General features: G+C 48.3%; 2 protein-coding genes across 3 annotated transcripts in view; one reads left to right on the top strand and one right to left on the bottom strand.

Annotated features, from left to right (window-relative positions):
- ctnna1 (catenin (cadherin-associated protein), alpha 1) overlaps positions 1-15,736 on the top strand; it is a 214,479-nt gene that overhangs the window by 98,341 nt on the left and 100,402 nt on the right. For both annotated transcript variants that reach the window (XM_063189431.1, XM_063189432.1), the window contains 2 exons: positions 10,377-10,457; positions 12,826-12,978. In XM_063189431.1, the coding sequence (XP_063045501.1) occupies positions 10,377-10,457; positions 12,826-12,978 (234 nt within the window). The remainder of the gene's footprint in view (positions 1-10,376; positions 10,458-12,825; positions 12,979-15,736) is intronic.
- Positions 565-3,596, bottom strand: lrrtm2 (leucine rich repeat transmembrane neuronal 2). Its single transcript, XM_063190791.1, has one exon. The coding sequence runs from the start codon at positions 3,594-3,596 to the stop codon at positions 1,788-1,790; it is 1,809 nt and encodes a 602-aa protein (XP_063046861.1). The 3' UTR covers positions 565-1,787.

Below are 15,736 nucleotides of genomic sequence, written 5' to 3'. Positions count from 1 at the left end.
CACTGTCCTAATTCTGTTCTTTTTTCTCTCTCTCCCCCAAGTTCTCATTGAGAACTCATTTTCCCTTCCTCCTCATCTTTTTCTTCTTGTCTTTTGTTGCCCTTTTTGAAACAAAACACCCTCTCAAATGTTTTGCCCGTGGGTTTCGTAGGTAGGTAGGAGTGTGGAAAAAGGATGGCTTGCTGTGCGGCTGTGTGACTTTTCAATGGCCGAGCAGGCTAAATCTTGCTGGAGCAGTGGGCTGGGTGACAGAACATTAGGTTCTTTCTGCCTCTTCCTAATTGGCTCAATCTTGAAGTTGTCAGGAGCGATTAGTCCACGCTGCATTAAAGCAGCGCGGCATGAAGCTCACAATGAATTTATTTTTTGGTGGTTGGGGGGGAGGATGTAATATTCTCTGTGTGTGTACCCGTCCTTCGTCCTACTATACTATACTACACTACCCTACCCTCTCCACCCTCTCCACTTCTTCCCCCTTGTCCTCTTTCCCTTGATCGTTTACTGTTGGCTATGAACTTGGTTAGTCTGGTGTTTTTCGTCTGTCTCTGTGTTTAGATTTAAAAAAATAATAATTGGCCATCAGTAATTTATGGCAGAAGGAGTTTAGTCGCAGTGCATTATCACAGTGAAGATGTCGGGGGTGGGTGGCACGAAAAGGACTCAAGACCAAATCACTTCATCGTAGATATGCATAATTATAAAAAGGAAATGAACGTCTCCACAGAACACTTAATAGATCCCTGCTGAAGTCACAGTTGAGGGAGCTATCCAGACATTTTGGCAGAGCTTAGGCAGAGGCATATTGGGCATTAACCTTTGAACACACAGTGCTAAGCTTTTTAGATTTTGCAGGAGGGAATCGAGTTTATTGAATGAAATCAAATCCAGAAACAGGAAGGCTATTAGGCTACGTGTTTTCTCCTGGGCAGGTACAGATAACTTTGTAAAGACAAATTGTCAGCGTTTTTTGTTGTCAGATCAACACTGCGTTCTCTGTATGCATGTGATTCTTTTTTTTTTGGAAATAACATTTTCTGTCATTTGTAAAAAGGTGAATTTAAAAAAAGTCAATAGTCATTACCCAATTTATACTCTTCCCAAAAGTGAACACGTGAGTGAGGCTCATAAGTGACATCTACTTTGTGTGTCATAAAAACCCTTTTCATTTATCAAATTTGTACTTCTATTCAGCATAACAGCACAACAGCACTCTTTTTTTTCTTTTTTCTTTTTTTGTTTTATCTTGGAAATGTAAATCCTTTCACTATTCTTTCCAAAGATATGTTATCATCTTTGCACATGATATCTGAGCTCTGGGCCCCAGGTTTCCAGGCGATTTGGCTATGGATTTTTCTTTCGTTCGCTTTCACTTTCCACTGTGCTGCTAAAACACGATGGTAAATAATACAGTGTCAGTTCCCCTCATCTACCCATTTACTTGGTGCAGATTGATTGCCCCAGCTCAGTAAGTTAAGGACCTTGCATTCTTGCATTACAAAAATAAAAGTGAGAAAATTTCTTAACATCTCTTCACTCACCCACATTTCCACTTCAACATCCACATCCAGACACCCCAGCAAACTCCACAATATATCTTTTTGTTTTTCTTCCTCTTTCAGAGCTAGCCAGTAGAAAGAAACTATGCATGTTTTTTTTCCTCCATATAGAAACTGGTGAAATAAAAATCCATAAAACAAACCCTGTATCGTTTCTGAAATGGTTGAGAATGGCGAAAAAACCCATAGACTTCAGGAATAAATAAAGTTTTTCTTTTTGTTTTGTATTTTTTATACTTCACACTCTTTGTAAGGCAGCTGCTGACACTTGCACTGCCCATAGCCGTTGATGATGACGAGTGCCCCTTCCTCGTGGCTGGGCTCATACTCGTTGTAGGGCACCTGGGTGGCCAGGTCCGCCATTGGCTGCCGTTGCTGGGTCCTCAGCTGCCTCCGGTTCTGCATGGCGGAGCAGTGGCGGATCCTCCGCAGTGTGGGCGGGCAGCACTTCCGCGAGACGTACACTACAAAAATGATGAAGAAGAAGGAAAACAGCAGCGCCATGGTTCCGATGATGACCCGCTGGGTCAGCACCGTGTTGTCGATGTCGACAAAGTCGTCAGTGACCGCCGCCCCGCTGGCCACCATGGTGGTGGTCGCCATGGCGTTGCTTGGGGTCGCGGCGGTGGCTGTGGTGGTGGTGGTGGTGCTGCTGCTGCCCGTGCTGCCTGCTCCGGCGGCCGAGCCGGCGGCGGTTGTGACCATGGTAAAACTCCCCAAATCCTCTGCATAGTAGTCCAACGTCGGGGTCTGCATACTTCCATACAAGGGGCTGGTGACGTCCAGCGGAAACAGGGCCTCGGTGGGCGTGCTGGGCTGCATCACCGGCGCTGAGAAATTCTGACAAAGTTGAAACCCATAGACGGCGTCCAGTATTTCCTCCCCCTGTGCGTAGTCCGGGCTGTGGCACAAAATGGAGTGTTCCCATCGGCCCTTGAAGGTGCTGAGCCAAGTGGCCAAGTTGCAGATCCGTTTGGTACATTCCCAAAGGTTGCTGGACAACCCGATGGTGCCCAACGACTTCCACATATCCAGGGTCTGCGTGTCCATGTTGGACAGCTTGTTGTTATCCAATAAGAGTATCTTCAGGTTAGGCAGGGTCTCGAACACCTCGGGCGTCAGGACGCGGATCTCGTTCCCGGTAAGATCCAGTTTCTCCAGGGTGGTCCAGGACCACTCCATGGTGCACGTCAAATTGTTAATCTTGTTCCACTGCAAGTACAGGAACTGCAGGGCGACCAGGCGCGGGAAGTGGGCCAGGTTGATCTTGGTCAGGTGGTTATGCTCCAGGTGCAGCTCCCGGAGCTTGATGAGCCCTGCGAAGCCGTTGCGGGCCAGGCTCCGCAGCCGGTTGTTGCTCAGGCCCAGGTACTCCAGGCTCCGGCAGTCCCAGAAGGCGCGCACGGGCGTGGTCCGCAAGGAGTTGGAGCGCAGGTGCAGGATCTGCAGCTTGCGCAGGCCGTGGAAGAGCTCCGGCTCCAGCACGGTCATCTGGTTGAACGACAGGTCCAGGATCTGCAGGTTGATGAGGTGGATGAAGGTTGTGTTGGGCAGCTTGGTGATGCGGTTGGAGCTCAGGTTGAGGTCCTTGAGCTTGTAGAGCCCCTGGAAGGCGTCCTCCTGCACAGTGGTTATTTGGTTGTGGTCCAGATGAAGCCAGGTGAGCTGGGTGAAGCCGAAGAACTGGTCGGGGCTGAGCTCGTCGATGCTGTTGTGGCGCAGGGAGAGCCCCAGGGCGCCCCTGTCGATGCCATCCGGGGGCGTCAGGAGCCCCTGCGTGTCGCAGTAGAACTGGAGGTCCTCACAGCGGCATTTTTGAGGGCAGGTTGTGCACGATGCTGGCGGCGGCAGGCTGCTGCACAGGAGCATGCTCATCAGACAAAGTGCCGCTGGTGCTTGTCCCACCAATGGCCACCTTGAATGGAAACCTGGGGTGGGTTTGAAAGATAAGAGAAGGGGGGGGAGAAGGGAGAAAAAAAAATAAACCAACCGGACGGAGGGAGGGATATCTAATCTCAAGTCATGAAAACATTTTCCCATGCTCACTAAAACCCATACACCCCCTCAACCCCCCCTATCTTATACCCCCCCCCCATCTCCCGTCTCCCTTGCTCTTTCATATTACTATTTTTGTATATCCATAATTCTCCTCTGCCGACTGCAGCCTTAGTAACCACATTTTGAGGTGCCCAGCCAACATTTCTGTGCGCATTTTTCAGTGTGTTTGTTAGTTGAAGTGCCTTGACAGAAGAGGGGGCTCTTATTAGTATTCATCAGTGTTTGATGCGCACATTGACGCTGTGTCACGGATGAATTGAAACATCCTCCTCTGCAGTTGATATGTAGTCTTATTTTTCGCCTCCTGTTTTCCGAATACGCTTCAATCCTCAGGTTTTTTTCCCACTCCAAATCTTAACCCTGTGCTCACTTTGATGCCCTTGACAAATGATATCTCATCATTTCTAAAGCCACATTTTTGAAAACTATTCAGAGCAACAGTATTCCTTTTCCATCTGGTACGGCATACGGTATAACACGGCAGTAATTTGCTGTTTTAACGATTCATGACTTTGCTTATATAAACGACGGCAGAGCTGAAGACCTCAATTTTTTCCCTCTTTTTACTAAAGGGATGATTCTGGACTGCATAGGCAGCCCTCAGCCCCACTCCATCCATTTCAGTCTTATTTTCTATTCATGTGCAGACATGGTGAATTAAGAAGCTAACTTACCCATTCTTTTGTGCACATCGGGGGCTGCATTCAACTCTCTTTCTCCGCAGACTCCAGGGGCAGCCAGATGGAATTTGAATCAGAGGGGAAAGAGACCCTTTGAGTAAACACAAAAGCGGTCGTCGGGCTCTTTTGAAAGGAAGAATTGCTGTCGTGCCTCACCAATTGAAACAAAATGACAAATTCCATGTCCCGGGATGTTGATGGTGTTTTTTTTCTCTTTTCCTCCTTTCTCCTCTTTTTTTTTTTTTTTACTCCTCTCCTCCGTGCTCCGGCTTAGCCAGGTTTTTTTTTTTATTCCGTCCTGTTTTCAAATCCCGGATTCAGAAAAGATAGCATCTCTACCTCCCCAAGACTCCTTAAAAATTTGAAGTTGATTTGCATCCAAAGCAACCCGGCAAAACAATTTTCTCCTCCGAAAGCCCCCCTCCTTTTTTTCCCTTCCTCCTCCGGCACCGTCTTCTTTCCTTTCCTCTGCAATGATGTCAGCTCAATTGGTTAATTGAAGATCAAGCGGTCCTCTCGCATGGTTGGGGGTCCTTTTAGACCCCTAACTTGTTGATGGTAGTCTTGAGACCCCACTTGCAGCGAGACGCCAGTGCAGCGAGGCTGTGGGTTGCGTTTGTCTGCCGAGCTCAGGGCAGCCGAGGAAGAGAGGGAGACAGAGACGCAGGGGGGAGAAGCAGAGGAGAAAAAGCCGCGATGTTATTCTGTGCTTTTTGTTGCAGCCACTCACTGCTACAGAGTGGTGGCAGGCTGGCGTCGATCATCGGTGCGCTTTCTCTCTCTCTCTGCTCTTGCTCACCCGCACTCGCACTCTCTCGCTCAAGCTCTGTCTCTCCCTAGCTCTCTTCCTCGCTCTCTCTCTCCTGCTCTCTGTCTCTTGTTCGTGTGCTCACACACATACTCATTCGCGCTCACACACTCTATCTAGCTCGCTCTCTCCCTCTCCCTCTCTCTCTCTCTCTCTATCCTCCTTTTCTTTCTCTTTATTGCTCTCTCTCTCCCCCTCCCTCTCCCCTCTCACTTTCCGCCTTGCACACTTGCTCGCTGTGCTTGTGCGTTTGATTCCTCCCTCCCCCTCCTCTCGTCTTTTTCTCCCGGATTCGTCACCATTGGAATATTGATAACTCCAACGTGTTGCGGCAAGTGGAAGCAAAAATTCACCATCATAGTAAATCTTTCGGCACCGGTTTTTCTGTCTTACGCTGTGTGTGTGTATATGTCGCAGCAGAAATTAACTGAGGGTGAAAGGAATGAAGTGGCGTAGGAGGAGGAAGAGGAAGGAGAGAATGAGTTATGTATAATTTCCATTTTTACAGATATGTACTCTTCAGTTCTGATCCACGAGGCTACATCTTGTGTGTGTGTGTTTGTGTGTTTATTTTTTTTGCTTCTCTTTACCATTAAATTACAACAGGGGGTGGCAGATAAGCACATTCTTATGGGTCTTTGACATTCTCAATTTTTAAGGTGTGTGTGTGTATCTGTGTGTCTGTGTGTGTGTGTGGTGGCGGCAAAGCAAAGCAGTTGTTATCTCGGTCTTTCTTTTGGTTCCACTTCATGACTGTTCTGTGTGTTTACACTTTGACGTATGGCTTAGTCTCGTCATGCTAAACTAGGTTCAAACTCCACGCGTCACAGGCTGCCTGACGTCACGCTGGCCTTTTATACCACCGCGTGTGCGAGAGGTTGGATAAGTCTCTCTCCCTCCTTTCCCTCCCTCCTATTCCTCCCTCCCCCCTTCACTTTCATTCCTCCCTTTCTCTTTTTGTCTGACTCCCCTCTGTCTCTGCACCCCCTCCCATCTCCTCCCCCTCCCTTAAATAGTAGTCTCTCTCTCTCTCTCTCTCTCTCTCTCTCTCTCTCTCTCTCTCTCTCTCTCTCTCTCTCTCTCTCTCTCTCTCTCTCTCTCTCTCTCTCTCTCTCTCTCTCCCCCCCCCTCCTCCTCTTTCCTCTCTCCCTCTCTCTCTCTCTCTCTCTTCCCCCCCCCCTCCTCTTCTTTCCTCTCTCTCTCTTTTTCTCCGTTCTCTCTGCCTCTCTCCCTCCCCCCTCCTTTAAATAGTGGATTTAATGGAGCATTCAAACAAGACAACTCAATAGGGAAGTAAAGACAAGATGGCTAGAATGTAGCTTAGCACACAGTCTTTGTGTGCATGCTCAGGCCAAGTGAACCTGTGTTTGTGTGTGGAGCTACATCTGCTTCTGTATACTCAGACGTCAGTTTTTCTACCCCCCTCCTCCTTCCCTTGTTTTTGTTTTGAGGTGGTCTATTTTTGCTAAGCGTGAGCTTAGTCAACCATGCCTTTTCGGTCACTAGAAGAACTTCAAAGCAAATGCAGGATTTTTTAACAGAACTGTGTTTGTTAGGGCACAGAAAGATTGCGCTAGTCGCGTGTAGCTTGCATGCAATTCTGGCAATCCGAGTGTTCGTCTTTCACTGACAAACAGGTTTAAGGGTGTCTCCAAGGGTGTCAGTGAAACCACATGTCATGTTTTGTTTCTCAATTTTTTTTGTTTTCTGTGCCCTCTCCCTTTTCCCTCGGTGAAAACGACAATGTGGAGTACACGCCTGACATACGCTTGTAGTAGTGTACAAATCCCTCTCTCCTCATTTAGTTTTTTTTGTCAAACTAAAAGTTCCCATTTATTTAAGTGTCAAGGTTGTTCTGCATGGATTTTTTTTCCTGCCTTTCTTTTGTCTTTTTTTCTCTCGCTCTTCATTTGCAAGTCAGTTATTTTTGGTCCCGTGCCGTATGAAATGACCTCTGCTGTTGTTTTTCCGGGTCACCTTATTTAGCGTAGACACATTTTTCTACCCAAAGTGCTGGGCTAGTCTTGTTTTCCCAAGGGGACTTCCATCACACTGAAGTGTGCGTGCGTGCGTATGCGCATGTATGTACGAACGAACGAATAAAATGTAGAGTTCTGTGTTTGTGTTTGTGTGAGTGCCTATCTGTGAGCGTCCCTGTGTGTTTGAATGTAAAATGTGTGTGTTTGTGTGTGTGTTTGTGTCTGTGTCTGTGTGTGTGTGTGTGTGTGAGCCTGCTTGTTTGGATTTAGTGTGCGTGCGTGCATGCATCTGTGTGTAAGCAGCACGGCTGTGTGTGTGCTCTGTGCGAGTGTGATGCATATTCCCGAGGGGCTGGCCTGTAGCTCATCATGCCCTAGTGGTTGGTAAAACAGCCCGTGAAGCCCGTGTGAGGAGCCTAATGGGTCACCAATTAAGCTGACTGGCCCCGCAGTGAAATCAATACTGAAGAGCAGCCCAATCATCTCGGCCCCTCGGAGCCACCTCTTCTCCTCCTCTATCTATCTCCTCTCCTCCGCCGCTGCCGTTGTCTTATTTTCTTTTTCTTTTCTTTTTTTCGTGGCAAGGAAGGGGTGGGAGTTTGGGGGGTGGTGGGGTTTCCTCTTAACTTTTGATTTGCAAGACACTGCTCGGTGCTCGCCGTTTTCCCCAGGTTTATGCCACTTGGTAAGAAATGACCTGTCCTAGGAGATGAATTTCCCTGTAGAAGAAATGGTTAGCTGGAATAGGTAGCCATTACAGATGGGGTGGTGGTGCGGGGCACGGGCAGAATTGTGGAATGGAGGGTGTGTGTGTATGCGTGCGTGCGTCCAGTTTTTGCGTGCGTGCGTCCATTTTGTGTGTGTGTGTGTGTCAAGTTTTTGTGTGAGTGCAAGGTTTTTTCGGGTGTGTAGGTGACTATAGCAGCGTGGTGGATGAGTTTGTGTGTGCGCATGCCTGTGCACGGGCATTTGTGTGTGTGTGCGTGTGTGTCAGGGAGAGGTATGGATGCGTGCCACAGTGAGTGCTCGCTACCAGCTGGCCAGCAAATAAATAAATAAGCAGCTGGTATTAAGACTGATGGCGTCCCTTGGCCTCCAGTGGAGTACCACCCGATGGGCTCGTTTGGCCCGAGGAGAGGAGAGGAGAGGGTGGGTAGTGAGGGGGGCTCGTTTGTCCAGTAGAGAGGAGAAAGGGTAGTAAGTCGGTTGTGTGTGTGTGTGTGTTTTGGGCGAGGGGGGGATTGAGGAGGTGATGAGAGGGGGGGCTCCTTTGGCCGGGGTAAGAGAGGGGGAATTGTTGGAAAGGAGACAGGGTAGTGAAGCTGGCGAGGCCTCGTTTCGAGGCGGTAAATGAGGGGAGAAGAGTAACGGAGGAGGAGGAGTGGAGAGAGACGGGAGGGGGAGAGGAGAAGAGAGGAGAGGAGACGGTAGGTAGGGGGGCAGTGAGAGGGTAGGTGGGCACATGAGGAGAGGAGAGGAGAGGGGGGTAGGGAGTGAAGAGGCTGTGGAAGCCCGTCTGGAGGTGGAATGGGCTCGTGGAGGCATGCACTCTTGCTTAGCGCTGGCTGGCTAGCTGGCTGGTACCTCCGCGTGTCTCTGCCATATTTCATTGGCCGTCACCATGGTGCTACTCGGCCACCCGTGAAACCCTCCCCTGCCCACCCCTACCCTCTCTACCCTACACCATCCACAAAACCAACCACCACCATTGCCGCCTCCCCTCTTGGCTGTACCCTCTCTACCACATCCACGAAACCAACTACCATCGCCCCCGTCCCTCCTGCCTCTACCCTCTCTACCACATCCAACACATCCACACCCCCTGTACCCTCTCTACTACATCCACCACACCCATACCTCCTGTACCCTCTACCACACCCACCACATCCCACCCCCTAAGTACCTCACGGCTACTAGGCCTAGTGCCAGTTTAACGTCAGCTCCCACATCACAGAGGGCAAATTAACCCCGGCATGACCACACTCTGACCCCTAGTCCTTTCCCAATCCCCGGCGCGCATTTGTAAATAACTGCCCTCTCAATCTTGCTCCCTATTGGTCCCCAGTTGGTCGCTTAACATTGGCAAGCGTTCATGACCGCGTGGATATCATTACATGTATACAACACTTGTGTGTCTTGTTTTTTTGAAGACATACGAGGCATACTTTGGTCGTAATGATATTCATGCCTATGTTTAGCCTTGGCATTTAATGAGGATTAGAAATGAGCAAAATGACTCATTGGCTGTAGGATGCGTTTAAAGCCATTCACAGCGCCTTTGATTTCTCTTCAATGTTTATTTTTCCCTATGATGTAAATGTGACTTTCACTTTGAATAAAAAAAGGCAATTTTCAGTGTAGCCAAATGTTTTCACACAGTAATGAACTACTACAAGCTCCAGTTCCAGCCGCCCGCCCCCCTTCCAGCGTTTTGTTTTGTCGTGGTAAATATTCATAATTCTCCTCGGTTGTGTGTGGAAGGACACATATATGATTGTGTTTGTGTGTGTGTGTGTGTGTACGTGTGTTTGTGTGTATTTGTGTGCACTGTGCACATGTGTGTGTAAGATTCCCTCCAGTTATGTTAGTCAGTCCTCGCATTGACCCAGTAAAGTCCAACTCTTGGGCATGTGTGTGTGTGTGTGTTCATGTTGTTGACACATTGGTCATGGCTCGCTGTCTTCTCCCGCTGTCATGCATGCCAGCTGCTGAGGTGTTTTTCTTTTTTCCTCTTCCTCATCCACACCTTGTCTTTCTCTCTTTTTTACTCTCTCTCTCTGGCTCTATACTTTTTCTGTCTTCCTCTTCCTCTTCCTCTCCTCTTCCTCTCCTCTTCCTCTTCCTCTCCCTCTCCTCTTCCTCTCCTCTCCTCTCCTCTCCCTCTCTTCCTCTTGCTCTTGCTCTCCGCTTGCCAGTCACCTCTTCACCTTTCCATAAACATTTAAACTGTGCCTTGACAAGCTAATGTGTTTATCCATTCCCCCTAAATTCCCAGGTGACTTTCACCTGTCTCCCTCGCCTGGACATGACAGTAACAAGAGCAAACATTTGAGCAGGGTACCCACCCCTCCCTCTACCCCTCCCCCTCTCCCTCTGCCATACCATTACCTCCCGTCTCCTCGACTGCCTCGTCTGTCTGCCATCCTCCCACTCCTCTCTCTCTCTCTCTCTCTCTCTCTCTCTCTCTCGCTCTCTCTCTCTCTCTCTCCCTCTCCTTCTCTCTCTCTCTCTCTCTCCTTCCATCCCTCTCTCCTCCCACCTTCACTAATCCTTTTCCCATGTGTCCTCTCCGCAGGCTGGTCGGAAGGACAAGAGCGATGCCCTGAACACGGCCATCGACAGGATGACAAAGAAGACCCGTGACCTCCGCAGACAGGTGTGTATTGCTCCATCCTCCTCCTCTTACTCCTCTATACTACATCCTCCTCTATTTTCCTCTTCCACACTCCACTTCTATCCTCCTCTACCTCTATCCTCCTCCTCTTCCATCCTCAACTTCTATCCTCCTGCTCTGTTCTCCTTTTCCATCCTCCTCCTCTCTCTCCTCCACATCCTCCTCTTCCTCCTCATCCTCTTCCTCCTCCTCCTCTAAACTCTATCCTTCTCTATTTTCCTCTTCCATTCTCCACCTCTATCCTCCCCCTCCTCCTCTATCCTCCTATTCCTCCTCCCTCCTATTCCTCCTCTTTCTCCACCCTCCCTCCTCTTCCATCCTCAACCTCTATCCTTCTGCTCTACTCTGCTCTTCCATCCTTTTCCTCTGTCCGCCTCCTCTACCCCCCTCTTCCTCCTCCCCTTCCTCTATCATCCTGCTCTTTCTATCCTCCTCATCCCCTTCCTCCTCTGTCCTCCACCTCATCATCCTCTTCCACCCTCCTCCTCTATCCTCCTCCTTTCCCTCCTCCTCTTTTTCCTCCTCTCTCTCCCTCCTCCATCTCTTCCCTCCTCCCTGTCATCCTTCATTCCTGCCCCCTGTCCCACTTTTCTCTTATTTCCCATCCCCTCATTCATTCTATTCACTCCATCTTTCACCCCTCTATCCTCCTCCTACTCCTCCTCTATCTCCCATCATCTTCCTCCTCTTTCTCTACCTCCATCCTCTTATGTTAGTCCTTTCTCTCTCCCCGTCACAGATGTTTTCTTTCCTTCATTCTCCCCACTCTCTCTTTCACACTCTTCTCTTGCCCCCTTTCCTACTTTCATCTCTCTCTTCCCCTGGTTAATTCTACTCAGTCCATCACATATCCATCACATATCTCCCCCTCCACCCCACATTCCCTTCACTTCTTCACCATCTCTTCGTTTTGTGTCCGTTTGACCGCCTTACATACGTATGTATCACTCTACATTGATAATGCTCAACACACAGATCCGCTATTGATTTTTGCCTCCCCTTTTATTTATTATTAGTGGTAGAATGTATTCTGTTTTTCAGTGGCCATGAAAGCCAAACAAGCCTCCCTCACCCCCCACCTCCATCCCTCGTCCCCCTCACACGCAGACACGCACACGCACACGCGCACACGCACACGCACACGCAGATGCGCACACGCATACACACACTCCATCTCTCGTCCCCCCTCTCTCCATCACTCTCTCGTCCCCCCTCTCTGCATCACTCTCTCGTCCCCCCTCTCTGCTCTCCAGGACTTCATTGAGCTGTCCATTATGCTGTGCCTGTTGATATTTACAAGGCCACATTAAAAATCGAGAGACTGCTGGCACCAACGCAGATGGCCTTCAGTGGGTTTCCAAATTGCAATATCTGTCCTGTACTGCCAGTGTGTTTTAGTTTTTATTATTAAAATGGTTAAATAAAATCCTGGATCTTTTAAAGGGGGGAAACCTCACGCATACGTTTTTGACTGCAATCAAAGTTTTAATATTTAATATCCCACTACACCTGATGTCAATATTAAGTGCATTTAGCACGTTTATTAATATGTAATACATCTTCAGACAACCAAGTATAAATGCAAGGTGCCGATCAGTGCAGTGCAGGTGCATTGGAAAAGGCAGTAAATGCTGTGAATTCTTTCTCGGCTTCTGCCAAGCACCTTTCGAGTCGCACATAATGTACCAGAGGAAGGGGCTGGAAGAAGGAAAGTGTTTTTGGGGGGCCAGGAGTTACAGGATCGGTTACATAAGGGATCACAGATGATTTGATATATCCCCTTCAGCTCTTTAAAGAACATCTAGGCAGGCACCTTGTTCCACCACCACTTTGGGGACCATGCAGGACAGGCAGGGGGAACAGAATGATCCTCGCAACAGATTGGAACAAGAGAACCTCTATAAAACTGAATGTGACATTTTTGTAAGGGTGTTTTTTTTTTTTTTGAACAGTCAGTGCTATGTCTAAATCTGACTGTTTGACTGATTGAATGCATTCTGTGCTGTATGATATTGAGGTAGGTATCATTTAAAGAGTATGTAGTGTATTAAGCACATTGTTGACGTCATCCTTCAATAACGCGAAATCAATTTCAGTTTGAACTTACTGTAAAGTACATATTGTATCACCCCGCCCCACCCCTCCACCCCCTGCAGCTGAGAAAGGCGGTGATGGACCACGTGTCGGACTCCTTCCTTTCCTCCTTTCCCCCTCCCACCCCTGCTGCCGTCTCCACGTGACCTTCAATGAACAGTGACTGTGTTTGGTACCGTTATCTGGTCTGGTACCGATATCTGGTTCGGTCTCTTGACTAATTTCTCTCTCTCCCCCTACCCCTCGTCTCCTGCAGCTGAGAAAGGCGGTGATGGACCACGTGTCGGACTCCTTCCTGGAGACCAACGTGCCTCTCCTGGTCCTCATCGAGGCGGCCAAGAACGGCAACGAGAAGGAGGTGAAGGAGTACGCCCAGGTCTTCCGCGAGCATGCCAACAAGCTCATCGAGGTAAATAACAAGCAGTGTTGTTTCTCAAACTTTATCAGACCAAAATCTCCCCACATCCCCACCACCCACCCCCTCACACACACAGGGTCCACCTGTCAATTGAATTGACTGCTAGGGGTTTTAGTTTGGTGTTCATGGTTGTTTTTTTATATATATATAACCTATATCCGCCCGTCCCCCAATTCCGCCCGCCTACTTATAAGTGATGATGGTTAATTATGTATCCACTGTTTAAGTCAGGAATGGATATCGACACGATACAGAGTTAGTATGCTTACAATTTGAAACAGTGATGACACTTAAAACCGAGTCAAACGGCCATAAACAGCATTGTAATGAAGGGATGTCGTAACAGCAGCATGAGAGAAATGGAACTTTAATTTCACGACGACATTCTGGCTATAAAGTCGCCCTGGCCGCTTCCCTGTTTCACTCTAGGTCCAAAATTATTCAACCGTTTCGACCAAACTAATCACAGTGCCTGCATTGGTAAAGCCAGGGCTAAAAGTGTGAACAAAATCAGCACAACAGCAGGAATAATAAACAGTAACGGAAATACAGACGTGGCCTGAAATCAAGCGGGCGGAATTGGGAGCCTTTCGCCAGTAAAATTGTGCTGAAGCTCAATTTTGGACATGCTGGACGTTATCGCCAAACTACGATAGAAAGGGCTACCAATGTTAGCTAATATCGCTCATTACCTCATCTACACAGTTGCCGCTATCCAAAAATATAGGCCCTACGATAGCATAATTAAATAGTATTTGAAATAGTGATATCACGTTTTCAGTGAAGTGATCAGTGAAGTGGGCGGAATTTGGCGACCTTACTATACTTACTTCTATATAAATCTGTCTTACTGTGTTCACAGATCACTTTTAGGTTTGTTTAGCCTTCTCATATTGATACAAAACAAATCTAGCCTATGCTAGTTTGTAGACCGCCAGTGGTCCCCAGACCACAGTTGGACAACCACTGATGTAAAGCAGTGTGACAGCCCAGATTATGACTAAACGTCTCAGCATGGGCCGGGCCCGGGCGGCATGTTGTTTTTTGCATTCTTGGATCTTGCCCCATTTTTGTGTATGTGTATGAGTGCATAATTTTTGTGTATTTATTCAGGTGTGTGTGGGTGGTGTGCATGCATGTGTATACGTGCGTTTGTGTGTGTGTGCGTTTGTGTGTGTGTGATTGGTGCTTAAGTCCTCTGGCTCCCATTAAAGTCCCAAATATGCATGCTCCGACTCAGCCGTCGCAATAGTAAATCAAAATAGCTCCTGACGCAGCTGAGCCACTTGATCTGGGGGAAAGTGTGCCGTAACCTAGCCCCCTTATACATATTAACTTATACATCATATATTTTTTCCGTGTGTGACGCTTCAGGGGGGGCGGTACGGCTACCGACTGACTCAACAAACCTCGGGACTTTTATTTTATAGCCGCCTTGCCGTGCTTTTGGCAGATGCAGGAAGGCAGCGAAAAATAAAATAAAAAAACCTACACACACACACACACACACACACACACACACACACACACACACACACACACACACACACACACACACACACACACACACACACACACACACACACACACACACACACACACACTGGCGCACACACACTCACAGCCCAAAGTCGGGCCAAACACTGCATTTGTATGGATGGTCACAGCCGTGAATCAAATTTTAAGCCTACATCCTCACCCCCATATCCACACACACACACACACACACACACACACACACACACACACACACACACACACACACACACACACACACACACACACACACACACACACACACACACACACACACACACACACACACACACACACACACACACACACACACACACACACACCCCTACACCTGATGCCCCCTCTTCCTCTTTACCTCTCCTGCCCAGATGAGCAAAGCTTCACTCTGGCCAAGGTTAAGGGCTGTCCCTGGGGAAATGCATTCATTGTCTGGCTCCTCAACAGTTGGATATCCTATTTCTTATTGACATACTGTACTGCAGTGCACAGGGAGGCTGCTTTGGCCCTACTAATTTTTTTGTTGTTGTTCTCTGCTCTGTGCTCACACACGCACATTCTCATGTACTTGCACGTGCACACACTCACACACACACATACACACACACTATCTCTCTCTACCGCTCTACCTCTCTCTCTCTCTCTCTCTCTCTCTCTCTCTCTCTCTCTCTCTCTCTCTCTCCTCTATGTCTTCTCTCTCTCTCTCTCTCTCTCTCTCTCTCTCTCTCTCTCTCTCTCTCTCTCTCACGCACATACTCTCTTTCGCGCACACACTCTCCATCTCTCATACACACTCTCCCGCTCACACTCATGCACGCATGCATGCACACAGTTTATACAGACCAATAAAATGTCCTTTTCACATCTCCCGAGCCATTTTAATTTTCCTAATAGACAAGCCCCTCATGTGGAATCAGTCAGGCTTTTAAATCCTGGGTGCACACACATACAGTACTACGCACTCACATTTTCTCTCTCAAACCCATCCATACAACACACAACTTTCTTGCTCACACAGAAGTTCACACTCACTCTCTTCCTCTCTCTCCATCTCTCTCTCGCTCTCTCCCTCTCTCTCCCTCTCTCTCTCTCTCTCTCTCTCTCTCTCTCTCTCTCTCTCTCTCTCTCTCTCTCTCTGTGGAGAGAATGAATGGAACACACACACACACACACACACACACACACACACACACACACACACACACACACACACACA

Source organism: Engraulis encrasicolus, chromosome 23 (genome assembly GCF_034702125.1).
Source record: "Engraulis encrasicolus isolate BLACKSEA-1 chromosome 23, IST_EnEncr_1.0, whole genome shotgun sequence".
In the NCBI taxonomy this organism is placed as follows: domain Eukaryota; kingdom Metazoa; phylum Chordata; class Actinopteri; order Clupeiformes; family Engraulidae; genus Engraulis; species Engraulis encrasicolus.
This window is presented reverse-complemented; position numbering and strand designations above follow the sequence as displayed.